This window comes from Sceloporus occidentalis, unplaced genomic scaffold (genome assembly GCF_023333645.1).
Source record: "Sceloporus occidentalis isolate IW3139 unplaced genomic scaffold, rSceOcc1.0.p SCAF_10, whole genome shotgun sequence".
Classification (NCBI taxonomy): Eukaryota; Metazoa; Chordata; class Lepidosauria; order Squamata; family Phrynosomatidae; genus Sceloporus; species Sceloporus occidentalis.
Genome location: NW_028316990.1, coordinates 13,783,510 through 13,799,723, shown reverse-complemented (window position 1 = coordinate 13,799,723; position 16,214 = coordinate 13,783,510). Strand labels below are relative to the sequence as shown.

The 16,214-nt window shown below is 39.4% G+C and overlaps 1 protein-coding gene across 9 annotated transcripts in view; it reads left to right on the top strand.

Moving 5' to 3' along the window:
• Positions 1–16,214, top strand: part of ANKRD27 (ankyrin repeat domain 27) — a 43,357-nt gene that overhangs the window by 9,685 nt on the left and 17,458 nt on the right. For all 9 annotated transcript variants that reach the window (XM_089540147.1, XM_089540151.1, XM_089540150.1 and 6 more), the window contains 10 exons: positions 810–964; positions 1,320–1,379; positions 1,723–1,776; positions 2,224–2,289; positions 2,564–2,640; positions 3,387–3,508; positions 4,770–4,848; positions 7,183–7,315; positions 14,099–14,191; positions 14,780–14,907. In XM_089540147.1, the coding sequence (XP_089396273.1) occupies positions 810–964; positions 1,320–1,379; positions 1,723–1,776; positions 2,224–2,289; positions 2,564–2,640; positions 3,387–3,508; positions 4,770–4,848; positions 7,183–7,315; positions 14,099–14,191; positions 14,780–14,907 (967 nt within the window). The remainder of the gene's footprint in view (positions 1–809; positions 965–1,319; positions 1,380–1,722; positions 1,777–2,223; positions 2,290–2,563; positions 2,641–3,386; positions 3,509–4,769; positions 4,849–7,182; positions 7,316–14,098; positions 14,192–14,779; positions 14,908–16,214) is intronic.

The following is a 16,214-nucleotide window of genomic DNA, read 5'->3' as shown; positions in this document are numbered from 1 at the left end:
AGCAAAATGCCTTGGACCAGTCTTGCTTGCTGTTTTTTGCCATTTTGTCCAGTTTTTACATTATTACTCTTTTTGAGGCACTCAGAGTTGTACAGCTTCCCAGATGTTGATGGACTTCATGTCCCAGCAGTATTAACATGCAGTTAGTGTTCTTACTTAACCTAATGCTCATTCATACTTGCCTTATTTATTACTTAGTTTTAGTTTAAAACATATCTGTTATTATCATTATCTCCCAGCACACCTAGTCAGCATAGTCATTGATAAGGAAAGCTGGAAGTTGCAGTTCAACAGTATTGGTAGGTCTGCACAATTCCAACCCTGATACAGATTTGGGAATCAAAACAAAAATCAATCAGTAATACCTTTATTGGCCAACTGAAATGCACAATACACTGAAGAATGATTGGCCAACTGAAATGCACAATACACTGAAGAATGTTATTCTACTGCAATCTCCACTAATCCTAGCTGGTATATCTAGGATTGATGAGAGCTGCAGTTCAAAAGCAACTGGAGAAGGACAGGTTGTCCGCTCTTGCTAGGAACAGGCATCCTATCCACTCTGGACAGAATTGGAAACTTTTCATGAAGCAATGAGAATGAAGGCTAACTTATCATAGCAGATTTTGCTTGGAACAATTTCATAGCAAGTCAAAATGTAGCAATAAGAATAAGGGAATCATTGTTTCTTGTCATCTGCTTTTTGTGTGTGTCTGGCTATATCTAATGACTGCAGTATGAATTGCTACTAATTCTAGAAGTATGTGGAGATCTTTCAAGATACTAACCACTGCCCTCCATTTCAGAACAATCTTCAACGGCATCAAATTCTTACTCGCTGAAAAACATTGAAGACGTGAGAGAGTTCTTGGGAAAGCACACTGAAAAATTTGATAAAGCTGTTGCATCTTTCCACAGGACTTTCAAGGAGCATGACAGGAAAATCCTTCGGCATTACATAGTAAGTATCTCATTAAAGCAGGCCTGAATCTTGTACCTCTACTCAACTCTATATGGTTTATTTAAATAAAAGTTAATTGAGTTTTAGTGTTTTTATGTCTTTCAGCTGTTTCCCAAAGAGCAGTTGAGATACCAAATCTAGAATAGCTAATACACAGTAATATAACTCTTGGTGACTGACTTGTGCTCCATATATTTAATCGTCTGCAGCTCTTGTAATACCTTTGTGTATCCTCAGCAAAAATTACAGTACTACTCCCAGCCCCATTCCTTTTCTTCTTAGGTAGTTTGACACTTTCTTTTCCTTAATGTGTGGATTTTGTTCTTTTTTTTTTTTTTTTTTTTTTTGTCTTCAGGATTCTGTGAATACACTCTACACCAAATGCATTCAGCAGTTATTGAGGGACTCCCACCTTGTGAGTACATAATGAATTTTCTAAAGGGATAGCCATGTTGGTCTATTGCCTTTAAAGCAACAGAGGAATGCCAATTCTAAGACCATCAAATGTACTATAGTATTAATTTTGTGGACTACAACCTGCTTTCCAAGATACATGAAGCATAATCTTAGAGCCTCAGGTGTATATATATTGCATGTATAATACTGACAGTGGGGTCAAACTAAATTTAGATGACAGGAAGTACTAACAGTGAAAATGACATTACTGGCACTGTCCTTTAATGTAATGCATAAGAATAGTGTTGCCCTTCTTCCTGATAACAATATATAACACTGTGTTTTCCCCCTCTGATAATTAGAGAATGCTTGCAAAGCAGGAATCACAAATGAATTTGATGAAGCAAGCTGTGGATGTGAGTACTCTGTAGTTATGTTTATGTGTTCATGGATGTTTCTAAATTGCTCACATTTAAGTTTTCAGAGAGGTGTACTTAAATAAAATAGACATTATGCCAAAAAATATAAAATAGTTTTACAGTATCTAGATTCATAAAATATGTTGTAGGATGAACTGTGTTGTGAAAGGTTGCAAAAATAATTAAGGCTTTATCATGAACCTAAAAATGAGTCTCCAGAGAATGTGTAGATGTAGTATTCTGAGTAGTATTCTCCAAATTGTGTGCATGTGGGGGAATGCCATGTTAAACACCCTGCTTGGAAGAACTACAGAGCATTTCACAACTCCAGGAGGGGCTACACAGATAATTTCAGAGATTGAAAGGGTTTGTATTGGTCTATAAAGGACAAAGTAATGCATGGGTATCTCCAATATGACTCATTTTTGTGTATTTTTTCTATAGATCTATATTCACCATGCTCTTTATGATCTGATCTTTAAATATGTGGGGACTATTGAGGCAAGTGAGGTAGGTGTTTTCTTTTTTAAAAATAATTGAAATCCTATTTCTAAGGCATAGTTTCTGTGGGGGGAGCTGTAGGCTAAAGTATGCTAGTATTTTTTTTATCTCATCCATCTGCCCTGGGCCCAAGCCAGTATGGCTCCTGAGAATTTATCTGAAATTGAATTCAGCCCGAATGCTGAAAGAGGTTTCTCAGCTGTGCTCTATAGTGTATAATGTATCTTCAGCTACAGCTTCTTCCCAGTATCGAAAAAAAGTTTTCATTTTACTTCCTGACTAGGACGCAGCATTCAACAAAATTACACGAAGTCTGCAAGACCTGCAGCAGAAAGACCTGGGTATCAAGCCTGAATTCAGGTGTGTTACCTAAAAAGACACCAACCTTTTTCTAAAACTTGTTTTTGTTCCTGGCTGTATTCTGGGGAGTGTGATGAGAGGGAAAAAAATAACTTGGTGGCTGTTTCTCAGAGCAGCTCTATACTCCAAAGAAATCCTGGATTTTGTTGCAAGACAAAATATATTTTTGTGAAATATATAGGCCTGTGGATTATAACCTGCTGCTAGGGAAAATTAGGGAGGGAGAAGTGAGGCTCTGCCATCCACCTTTATGCTGGAAGGGATGATGGTAATTTTGCAGTCTAGATCAGGAATGGGCTACTTTTTTGTGGCACACGGTCTAAATTCCAGATTGGGAAGAGTCTCAGGCCCTGCATTCCAGCAGTGGGTGTGAGGTGGGGTTATTTTAACTTCTTACTGTTAATAGGCACTTCTTCACTGAGCATTGAAAGCACAGCTCAATGCTGTATCTTTTGTAGTTTTTTGTGGGTTTTTCAGGCTATGTGGCCATGTTCTGTGAGAGTTTATTCCTGACGTTTCGCCAGCATCTGTGGCTGACATCTTCAGAGAATGCTTGCCTGGAAAGGAGTTGGGTATATATATTGTGTGACCCGGAAAGGCAGGAGTTGGGATTTGGAGGAGTAATTAAGAAAAAAGATTTTTATGCCTTAAAATGAACACAATGCTTTTAAACACTGGATCTCTAATTCCTATTCCTTCTCAGTCTGTTGTGAAGTAATATTTTCTTTTAAACAAATGCTTTGCAGCTTCAACATACCACGTGCAAAACGTGAACTGAGCCAGCTGAATAAGTGCACCTCTCCACAACAGAAGCTCCTCTGCCTCCGTAAAGTGGTTCAAATTATAATGCAGTCTCCAAGTCAAAGAGGTCTGTAGCCATGGCAGTGAAATAATTACTTTCAGTAGAGTATCCATCTGTAATGTAGAAAGCGCCTGCCACATACTTTTAAAATAAATGCACATTTGTATATAGATATAAGGTAGGGAGAATGCAGTGTTTGTTCTGAGATCACTAGCCCTTGCAAGAGCTGGAATAGAAGATGCAAGTTGTAGGCAATACACATACATTCTTGGCACTGGTTATGATGGCATCTTTTACTATACTATTTTTATAATTTATACTCTGGAAAGAGTCACAAAGTTGGCTTTGGGATGGGAGTTTGGTTTTGTCAGTGTAAAAAGCCTACAGTTTAGATCTGCATATAAAGAATGACTCTTTGGAAAAGACAATAATGCTAGGAAATGTGGAGAGATGTAGAAGGAGGTGAAGGTGGCATGTTAAATGGATGGACTCTTAAGGAGTTCATGGACATGAATTTACAGGACCTAAGCAGAGCAGTGGGAAATTAGGAGTCTTAGAGATGTCTCATCCACAGGGTCATCATGAGCTGGGATCAACTTGAAGGCAGTTAACAACAAGAAACAACAAATATAAATATCACAATAATATATTGCAAAGGTTTCCTTATGTCTAGGTTAGCCTAGTTTGTATCCTCCATATTTTTTGGAGTACAACATTCACCATCCCTGGCTAGGGTTGATGGACATTGTAGTCCCAATAATTGGAAGGTGCCCTGTTTAGGGAAGATTGCTCTCATTCACGGGTATATGGTTGTATTATGAGCACTCGAACTGCCAGAGTAGCAAGAACGCCAGCGGTGCAAATATTTACCCATGGGTTTGTCTTCTTTTGTATGGGTTTGCTGGAGTGATATGGTGGTTGATATGAGAATCATTTACGGCTGGGATGGATAACTTGGGGCTCTCCAGTTCTCTTAGACTGCATTGTCGACAGTCCCTCCAGTTGTTTATGCTGGTTAGGGCTAATGGCAACGGCAGTGCAACAATACCTAGAGGCTCATGCATTCTTCATCTCTGGACTTCAGAGTGCATTCCTGGGGCTCTTCTGAAAGTTCCTATTGCTTTCTTTTCACTTCCATAGAGGGCATATCTCCAAGATGCTCTTATCACTCAGTGTTTTAAGCACTCTCCCTTAAAAAAAAAGCTGCTGACTGCAATAGGGACTGGGAAGGAGTGTGGAATTTTTAGTTTTTCTGAGGTCCTCTAATCAGTCGCTTTTGCCCTAGTTAAAAGCATGAAAAGTATCTTTTTTCCCCTTCCCCTTTCAGTGAACATCGAGACCATGTGTGCAGATGACCTCCTTTCAGTCTTGCTCTACCTCCTTGTGAAGACAGAGATTCCAAACTGGTATGTAGTGTGTTCTGTCATCTACAAAGAATGCTACTTTATTTATGCATTCATTTTCACCTGGCTCAGGATGTTTATCACCAACAAATCAGCCAGTGCAAACAGGAAAACCCTGATCCCTGCCATTTCCACCTCCCATACCTGGGGCCTTAAGAGGACACTGTGGCAGTGTGCTGCCCAGAAGGCAGAGGCATTTCATCCAGCAATCAGAAGGGAATCGTTCTCTTTGCCCTCCTCTTTCCCAGAGAGAGAGGTGGCAATCCCCTTTCTGCCCCAGATGCATCCAGAGAGAGAGTCATGTGAGGAAGGGAACAAAAACAAAGATAGTGGCTGTGACAGCTGACACACCAAAAGGGTGCCTCAGAGCTACAAGTGGGAGAACTCTCATACAGGAGGATAAGGAGACAGAATCAAAAAGTAATGCCTCAACCAGACTCTTTCACAGTGAAGACTTTAAGATACTTTTATATAAAGCAATAAGAATCCTAGAACTCCCATGCCTCACAGACAAAAAGCTTGAGGACAATGATTTGCCACGGGAAGTGGGGATTCATTTCTCAAGCCGGGACCATTGTCCCTAGAAGTTCCCTTCACAGCCAATTTCATGAAGGTAGTTAGAGAAGAATGGGCAAGGCCAGTAGTAGCAAAACCCTTTCCCATGGCAGCCAAAAAAATGTACAGCCTGTGATCAAAAATAGGAGCATAGTTTTAAAAGGGGCATGTCAAAGTTCTGTAATGTGAAAGACCCAAACAAAAGTTGGGGAAACCTCCAAATGATGATGTTGTGAAGAAGGAGCCATCACCTTCAGGGCCATCCCCAGAGAGCTAGATTGGGACTACAAGAAGTCTGGGTTTGGTTATATAGCCATAGGTTCCCTAAATACAGTACTTGGATATTATTAAAATACCAAAGAGGTATGTTCTCTTGCTGTGTTCCTATGGATACATATGTTGTAAAATCTTTGCATAGCTGACAGATGGCTATGCTAAACTCCAGCCAAGAAGCATCCCAGACCAAAGTACTCACACTTGCTTTATTAATGCCATCTGAGTACAAAACATATTTACATGTTCCTTGCTACCTTATGCCAAAAATCCATTTTCCCAAATCCTTGTGTAATATTTTTGTCCACAAATCTGAAAAATGCATAGGTTGTTAACATCTGTTACAAAATTAGACAGTGGCCATTTTTTGCCCTGTTATAATGCAAATGGAAAACTAGAAAATGTAAATGCTTGCAGCAGAAATGTTGTATTAGCAGAGTGCTATTTCCTGGGATTATGTGCATTTAACAAAATGTGCTTATGGTCTTGGACGTCAGTTATAACGTAGTGCTGATTTTTAATCCGTGTGTCTTGAGTTTGCACATGTTAGATGCCTTTTTGTAAATGCGTGGATATTTGAAACAAAGAGCCGCATAAGTCACAGTGTGGTGCATGGCTGTAACTGGTTCATAGGTCACTTGTCTCTTGGTACAGTTATTGATGATTAAGTGCTAAAACTTGGAAATAATTTGTTAGAAATTTAACTGGTTAAGCCTGAATTCATTAACATTTTCCAACAGACATTTTAAAATTCATTGTTTTAATTGTTAAATGTCAGCACTGTCACAGTTAAGTAACAATCAACATTCCCTGTTTAGTTGTTACTATTTGTTACTATTTGCTTATTTGTTACTATTTCTAATAGTTTTAGATTTTTTAAAATTTAATAATTTTATCAAATTAATGTATGGTATGCGTTTAAGAATCTTTAATGTGGAGCTAATTTTTTTACTATTTTATTTTATTGTGGAATTAACTTTTTTGAGCATTTTGAATGTAATACAGTCAGCCTTCCTTATAGGTGGGCTTGCCTTCGGCGGCATTGAGCTCACGTGGAAGGCAAGCCCAGGCAGAAATAATGGGGTGCGAACTCATGCCGTGTGTGCCGTGCGCTGCTGCGAGCACGCATTCCGTTATTTCCTATGGGGCTTGAGCATACGCTCTTTTCCCCATACGCGGGGGGTGGGGTGGGGTCCGACACGGATCCCCTGCGTATGGAGAGGGCAGACTGTATATTGTTTGTAACGCTAAGATAGCCAAGCCTTGTGAGGTATAGGCTACATAAAAAGGTAAAAGTTTTCCCTTTGACAAGGTTGTCAGATTGTAGATTGTTGGCTAGTGGTTCCTGCTCTCCATTTCTTGAATTTAAAGCTTTTACTAGGAAAGCCTTCTCATCCTGTTTATTGAAGAGAAAATAGGGCCAGTGAGAAATAGTTACAAGCATAAATGATCTTTTCAAACTTTTTCTTGAGTTGTGTGTACTAGTCTTATAATTTTTTGCTTGTCTAGGATGGCGAATCTGAGTTACATCAAAAACTTCAGGTTTTGCAGCTCAGCAAAGGATGAGCTAGGATACTGTTTGACCTCAGTTGAGGCTGCAATAGAATACATCCGTCAAGGAAACCTCTCTGACAGGCCAACGGTAAGCCACTTTACTGGGAATCTTAGAGTCCCAACATGAAGATTTCACAGAGAGCTTGTTATTGTAGATATGCAGTAGTTCACTGTTGTATTAGCTAGTTCTCTGGCTAGCTAGCTTGTTGGTGTACATTTCTGTTGGAATATTTAGCCCATGCACACTTTTGAAATGTCTCTGTAACAAGTCTAGTCTTACGTTGTCCAGTGAGGCTGGTAACAGAACAACTTTTAAGCTCTTTACACCTGTATTTAACTGTTTCTTTTAATGGGTAAAGAGTGAAAATGACAAAAGTGAGCTAAGGAACATAATCTCCAGGAATGATCTGGAGATAGATGTGTGCCCATCCTCTAGCATGTGTTCCATTTGCTTCTTGTACAGATGAGGTCCCATATTTAGATTAGATGATGTCCAAAATGAAAAGAAACCCGTAGCATTTCAATATTTTGGGGTTACCTGAGGAATCATATGGCCCTCCAAATCTTGTACAGTAGCTTTCTAACATTTTAGCCAGCATAGTTGTAAGGGATCATAGGAATTGCAGTCCAACAGCATTTGGATGACCACATGATTCCCATTCAAAGATATAACCATGTTAATCTGTAGAACAGTATGTAGAGAGAGCTTGTATCACCTTTGAGATTTAACTAAAGGAAGTTGGCAGCATGACCCTTCATAGACTTGAGTCTACTTCCGCAGATGCATTCAGATGATTCCCGTGTTTGTGATAGAAAAATGCTAATGAACTAATAATAGGATAGGTTGAAAACATGGCTTCATTGGAGATTTGCTCTTTCCTGATCCTGAATTTGCCAAGGGCTGGAAACACTTAATACAACCTTTGGAGAGTATTAGGTAGGGAAAACTTTCCAAGTTGTTCGGTTTCACAGTCAAAATTTGCTCCCTAATCTGTAGCTCTACAAGTGTTCCATTGAAGATGTGCATGAAGGAATGTGATGGCCCTGTGAGTCAGGAAGGCCCATATCTTCATTAATCAGGGATTTGCTGGTTATGTTTCTGCTTATGATAGTTGTAGAGAGGGTGTCCTTAAAAACACGCCTTTAAAAAAAACAAAACAAAACAAAACAAAACAAATCTGGCCTGCATAGTCTATTTGGATTTCAAACATGAGTTGTTTGGAGGACCACTAAGTGGGATTCTGTAGCATTACTGAAACTGAGCAGGTGCTATCCTCTCCAGGAGTTGAGACGTGAAACTACTAGGCACCTCCTGTAATAGTTTAAAATCTGTGCTTGGAAAAGATGGTTTTCTAGGCTGCAGCTCCTAGAATCCACCTAACCACTTACCTTGGTGTCTGGTTATTCTGGGAGTTGTAGTCCCCATTTTTTTTCAAGTTCTGGTTAAAGTAAGAGTGTGTGTGTGTATGTGTGTGTGAGAGAGAGAGTCCTGGAAAAATTATCTAGGTAGTACAGTTTTCTTAGACCTGATGACAAACACTTTGGAGTTTCTGCCCTTCCAAAACTAGGTTCTTCCAATCTGATCTGAAGACTGAATGATGTGAACAAAGTACTGCAATGAAATCTGCACCTGACCCCACAGCAAAGGAATGGAGTTGTGATGTTTAATGGCTCAGTCAGAAGGGCTGTATACAAATGGAGAGGGATGAGGGTCTTCTATAAAACTCACATCACAAAAGCTGTAGCCTTTTAAATGGCTTTTACAACACTTTTCACTTTGCTTAAGATTTGGTATTGAAAAGCAAGCTTGTGGTACTTGGCTTATCCTGTTCTTAAAATGCAAATGTTGACCACAAGTTGCTTCCTAGATCTGAAGGCCATATTAATTTTTAAAAAAAAAACATGTCCAAGAGGAAGAAGATAAATGAAAAGAAATGCCCACGTGTAAGATTTCAGTCTTCTAGGTGAAGGAAGCTTGAGCTTCCAGTTCTATAATATCAGTTACTTAGCTTACTGTCAGAAAAAAAGGTTAATGTAGAAATGTTTGGGCGACATATGGTACTTTTTGTAAAATAGAATCTATAATAAAATGCATTGATGAATCTGGATGATGAATGTGTGCAATTCTTTAAAGTAAAGCAGCTTAAAACAACAAGTGTATGCTTGTCTTTTAAAATACAGAGGTGATTTATTTGATTGCCAGTAAGAAAATTGGTTTGAATTCAAACAACTGCACTTCATTGAAAGAGAATTTTTACTTTGAAAGAGAATTTTCTAAAATCTTGTAGTGACACCTCTTTACAGGAAATCAAAGCAGAATGGATGCTCTAGTGCAAGGGTAATGGTACAGCAAGTCTAGCCCATGAATGACATGCAGCCCTCCAGCTGTTTTGAGGCCACCATGAAGATATGACAAAAATTTTGAGCACTTTTCTATAGAAAGGTAGTCCCATGTTTAAAATCCAACCTAGATAATACAGAAGTAATGGGAAATATCAGACCTCTATATAGCCTCCCTCCAAATACGTTGCCCAGCCATGCTAACATTTGTAATCTGAAATTAAAGTGGAGAAGCAATAAGTAAGCAATGAGCAAGGTGTAAATATGCTCTCTTTTCACTGTTAGTTTCAAAATGGCTACTGTATTTCAATGAATAGGCCAGATTTCAATTTAATCAGCAAGCCAGTATAGTATAGTGGTTCATTATGTTGTACTTCCATCTTGTAAAATAAATGGCAGTTGAAAATGGTATCTTAGCACTATAATTGTGTAGTGTGAAAGGCTCTGGAGTATCATAGAATCATAGAGTTGGAAGAGACCAGAAGAGCCATTCAGACCAACCCCTGCCATGCAGGACTACACAATCAAAACACCCCCAATAGATGAACATCCAACTGCTGTTTAAAAATCTCCAAAGAAGGAGACTTCACCCCCTTCCGAGGCACCGTGTTCCACTGACAAATGGCTCTTAACTGTGTGGAAGTTCTTCCTAATGTTTAGGTGGAATCTCTTTTCCTGTAGTTTGAATCCATTGCTCTGTGTCCTAGTGTCTTCAGCAGCAGAAAATAAGCTTGGTCCATCCTCAATATGACATCCCTTCCAATATTTAAACATGGCTATCATGTCGACTCTTAATGTTCTCTTCCCCAGACTAAAGATAGCAGCTTCCAGAGCTAGTTCATGTTTACTGTTTTTTTTCACAGACATTGGGTTTGTGCCGTTCACTTACAAAAGAAAAATATACATTGGAGCAACATTTAAAAATGAGCCCCATTCCTGGGAAAAGAGCGGTATACAAATAAATAAATAAATAAATAAATAAATTAAAACTAGCTTTAATAGTAAAGAAAAGTAAGTGGTGGTAAATGAGAGCAACATCATGCCTGAGCTTAGACAACTTACCCCTTTGGACTTCCATTCCCAGAATCCTCAAGGCAAATTTTGGGGGTGTCTGCTCAAGGTTTTTTCCAAGATCTGACCTGTTTTTATTTTACAAGTGTGGAGCTGAGCAGACTGGCCAGGCTCAGCCCTTGCTATCCTGGCCCCAGTGCTCACCTGGGACAATGTGGGGACAGATGGGTGTTAATACACCTGTCCCTGTGCTGACCTGGGGCCCACTGGTGGCATGTGCTCCTTACCTTACCATTGCTGGTACTCAGAAGCCATTTCTCACTGCATCTAACACAGAAACGGGGCACCTGGTTGTATTCATGTGCCCAGGTCCTCTGTTTTCATATCAGATGTGGAAACGGAGGGCCTGTGAGCACCACTGACAGTGCAGCAAGGAGCGTGGAGGGCTGTGTAAACAGCTGGAGTTTGGCATGGGGTTGCCAGAAAACTAGCAAACTAGGAGTCAAATTACCCAAGAGTACAGGCTGTTTATTCCAGGATTTGGCTAGATCTATCAGATATGTGTGGTCTTCCAAGATCGGGCTCAATCCTGGTCCCGGGGGTTTGACCTGCATCATCTGAACTTGATGATGAAAGGCTGGGGGAAACACAGGCCTTTTGGTGCGTACAAGCCCTTTGTGAATAAAACCCGAGCTCAAACCTAAGCCCTCTTTCCTAATCTAGTCATGATCCCTTCCATTTAGTTCTAGGAAATTTCCTAGGTCAGACATTATGGGCATATTTTGTTCCAGCATAGTCTAATTTGATCAGCTCTCCAAGAGCATTCTGCAACTATTGTTGGTTAGTCAGTGCGCTAGCCTACATAGCCAGTGGTGAGAAAGGCAGTCCAACGATACCTGTAAGGCCTTATGTTTCCCAGCCTGCCTTAGACCCTTTGAAACTGGGGTGGAAATTGAAGTGATTTTGACACAACAGACACTTCTCTCATTGGCAATAAAGCTACAAAAATAAACAATTTAATGATTTGCAGCCTTTTCATGGCACCAAACTCTGCTGCCTGAAATCTCTGCATAATAGTAGGGCTGGCCTTGGAGTTTTCCATTTCTAGACTCTAGTATAAGAATCAGGTGGGAATCAGCCAGCCCTCCATACATGGCCTGCAATTCCCAGCACTCCTCATCATTGGCTATACTGAGTAGAGGTAATGGGAGATGCAGTCCAACAGTATCTGGAAGTCCACCTGCCTTGCCTATCACGGCATCTGTTTGATAGATGCCATAAATTTCACATTAAAGCATGGCAAACAATCTCTGTGAGGACTATGCCGTTTCAATTGTATGCTTCCAGATCAGCATTGGATGTGTTTGCACTGGTGTTCAGGTAAGCTGACTGATGATATCATCCAGATGTATTGGACTGCAATCCCAGATGCCTTGGACAACAGACAACTGTGGGGAATGCTGGGGATTGGAGTTCAGCAACATCTGGAGGGCTGATGCAGGATATGGCATTGGCTATGTTGGCTACAGCACTGGAACAAACAGTCCAACAACATCTAGAGAAAGCTACTGTAGAGTTGATTAAATTGGGCCATACAGGAACTAAAGATGACCATTTACACCCTTGTAGTTCTTGCTTTCCAAGAGTTGGTGCACAAATGGCTATAAAGTGCAGATACTGTTTGTCATGAGTCAAGTTCATTTTATTTTGCTAGAATAACATGTGTTCCATCATTCCAACTTCTTTGACATAGTTCCCCCCGCCTCGCCCTATCAGAACCCTGTTGAAATGAATAAACGGGACTGTAAATTCAAGAGGTAAACTGAGTATAGATTTTTAAGCACAAGGTGAATAGTATATAGAACATGTAGCCACATCCCCAGATATAATACCAGCAGAAGGTAGCTTTAGCTCCTTTGCTGTACCACCACACTAAAGAGAGGAAGGTACCACTAGTACACATGATTCCATTGCAACTAAAACCCCTTGTCCCAAAATACAACAAAGGCTGCATCTGCACTGCAGAAATACTCCATTTTGACACCACTTGTAATTGCCCTGGTTTAATACTAAGGAATTCTGGGAACTGTAGTTTTGTGAGACTTTAGCCTTCTCTGTCAGAGAGCTCTGGTGCCGCAACAAACTACACTTCCCTGAATATAGCATTGAGCTATGGCAGTTAAAAATTGTATAAAACTGGATTATTTCTGCAGTGTGGATACAGGCATGAGAAGTGGCAACCTAAATTTACTTCAAACCCTATTCCTAAAACCATCCACCTGCAAATTCTGCTTTCAGGCATTATGTTCCCTATACATCCATTCTCTCAAAAGTTGGCAGCTGAAGGACTAGTGAATACTCTGTGGAACTGAATAGAGCAGTGCTGCTTAAAGTGGTGGCCCCTGGATCAATGCTGTTCTGTAAGCCATTGCTTGCCTGTCCATGGTGGGTTTGCAAGAAAGAAAGAAAACACGTATAGCCTATAGACACAAATATGGTGCAAGTCCCTGGGATTGCCAGCCCCACACATCAGATAGCCAGAGAAGCACTGTTCTAGAAAAATGTTTCTTGCTGGCCACTAGCTTGTAGAGCTGCATTTTAAGGATATTTTTTGTGGCAGAAATTCCTAGCTGCCGGGTGAGAAGCTGTCATATGCTCCTGCCTTTTTTCTGTTTTAAGAATTTATTCTAACATAATAAATACATATATTAACCTAAATTGGATAGACTCAATCAAGGAAGCTATGGCCCTAAGTCTGCAAGACCTGAGTAGGGCTGTTGGTAGGATAACTCGAAGATCTGTCATTCAAGGGATTATCATACGCTGAAGTTGACTTCATGGCAGCTAAAAATTACAACAGCCACCTAAATCCAAGTGCTATCCTAACTGGAGTAGACCTATCAAATCACATAAAGTTAAACGCAAGTTCCACTGATTTAGTTGGTCTATTTTGGTTGTAAATAGCAAATTATTAGGCCAATGTGATTCATTTAATAAAATAATAGTTATACTCAAAGGTTTGGTGGCTAGTGATGGAAGACAGGGCCTTCCCTGCACTGATACTCCTTTTTGGAAGTATTGTCAGAGATACTCGTCCAATGCCAACGTTACTGGTTTTTATTTATGTATTTATTTTGCACCAAGCTAAATCTGTTTTGTTTGCCCATGCTTTCAATGAAACAATCGTTATTGCTGCGGCTTCAGTTCAATCAGTGACATTATATGAACTTAATTCTGTGCTGTGACTTTTTATTGCTAATGTTGATTTTAGTTTTAAAAGCCTCTGGACTCATTTCCTTAGAAAGGAAAGGTCAATGTATATATATTTTCAAAAAAGTGTTGGAAATGTATGTTTTTGTAGAATAAACCCAGATTCAGCTCTGACATCTTTAATCTGGTGGTGTTAACTGTGCAAAACTAATCAACCCAAAGTTATGCATTAAACTGGAAAAAGTTGTGTTAAAAATATGTTTTCAGTTAAATATTATTTATGATATTGAGCCCTTTTTTCTCTTCTTAGGAGACTGCAGGATTTAGTGAGAAGCTGTTCTTAAAACAAAGAATGAACTTGCTGTCTCAGATGTCTGTTACCCCAATAGACTGCTTGTTTCAGGTATGAATTGAATTCATGTTGCAGTAACTTTGCAAATATGCTTCTCTTTTATCATATTCTGAGACTATTTCAGACCCATGGTATCTCATTCTGATAATTTCTAAGCATCCTTTCTCAAGATAAACATCACTGTTAATCATGCCGTGTCTCCACTGTTTTAGAGTTTTATCACTCTTACACAACCAATCTCATCTGATATCAGAAGCTAAGTAAGGTTAGGTCCAGTTAGTACAGGTACCTCATTTAACTAAGGTTGCATCCACACTGCATAAATAATCCAGTTTCATAGCCAGATCCTTAATTGTTTGTATTTAAGTTTATTTTATTTGTCGCCTACACTGAAGAAGAGCCTGAAATCCAATGCCAGTTGCAGCTTGTATATTTTGTGAGTTTTTGAACACATATATGATCTTCAAATATTACAGAAAACAGATAATCCATGGTGGAAACATAGATTCGTGTCTGCTGAACAGTGTGAATGAACTCCAAATTATACTCACTATTCTACTTTTTTCTCCTTCGAAGCCAACTCAAGTTTGGTTTTGATTTTGTATGAATACCCCCCTTATCTTTTGCTCTTCTTTGCAGCACATTGCTTCAGGCAACCAGGAAGAAGTAGAACACTTATTAAGCCAGGGAGACAACGATAAGGATATTGTACAAAAAATGTGCCATCCACTCTGCTTTTGTGATACATGCGAGAAACTAGTTTCTGGGTAAGGATAATGTTTTCAAAGGTTTGCAGTAATTCAAGTCATAACTGGGAATGAATGCAGGATAAATTCAGTTATGGCAGGTTGGTTCAGAGGTAACCTTGGTGTTGTTCAGCACTTTGTGTTAACATGACCTGCAGTTTTAAAATAGTACATAGAAAAATGTATAATTAAATAATTTTTGTGCTTAGAAAATTATATGTCCCATTCACTTCAGAGGGACTTTCTCAGTAGACTTTTATAGGATTGCAGCGTAAGTCAGTGAAGGATAATTGTGTGTAAATTACTTGATGAAGTGGGAATAATGGATGAACATCAGATGAGCACTTCAGTCTTCACTGGGATGCATACAGATAATTCTTTATGCTCCAGACACATACAAATCATGATTGTATGTTTACTTTTATATCTGAATAATCTCAGAAACTGGATGTGGGAGAGTTTGAAACAGTCATGGATAATTTTGAGGAGAGAAATATACAAAGCCTTGTTACCGTAGACTGTCTTTTTGTTGTTGTTTTAAACTGCAAACTAGTTACAAGGACAGATGTTTGAAATCTCTGGAAAAAATGAAACTGTGTGTGGGTTGACAATTATCAAATCAATCCTGAATTAATAGAACAAAATTGCAGAATGCAGATTGGGAGTAAGCCCAAGTGAACTTTGTGTGGTTTACTTCTGAGTAAATATGCATGCAGTTGGGTTGTTGTCAAGGGGGAAAGAATGAATTATATGACACAGCTCTGTGTAAGCGGCCCCATTTTTTGTTTCTAATTTGTGAAGGGAGTGAATTCAAGGAATATATCAGAGCCATGTAAAAGAGATACAGTGGCTCATACCTGGAATGTATGAGAAAACCATCTGTTCTGGTCCCATAACCTTAGTTAAGACAGGATCCTCAATATTATCCCCCTCGCTACAGAGGGGTAGGATGCCTTTGGCCCTCCAAATGTTGATGAACTACTATTCTGATGATGCCTCACCATTGGCCAGACTAGCTAGGGCTGATGTGAATTGGAATTCAACAACATCTGGAAGATCACACCCCCATCCCTACCTCACAGTGGGCTAATATGTCTGGGATTATAGACAGAGTTGGCAAGGACAACAGTTGGGTAAGTAATGTGTTTGGGCATAACTCCATTAAATTAAAGTGGCATCCTGCATACAATGGAGGCCATAGATTACCCACTGTGTACCACGTACATTATTTTAATCATCTTGCAACAGCTCTGTAAGGTAAATTCATGTTATTATTCCAGTATTTCAGATGAGAATACTGAATCTGAAAGAACATTTGGTAATGAGAT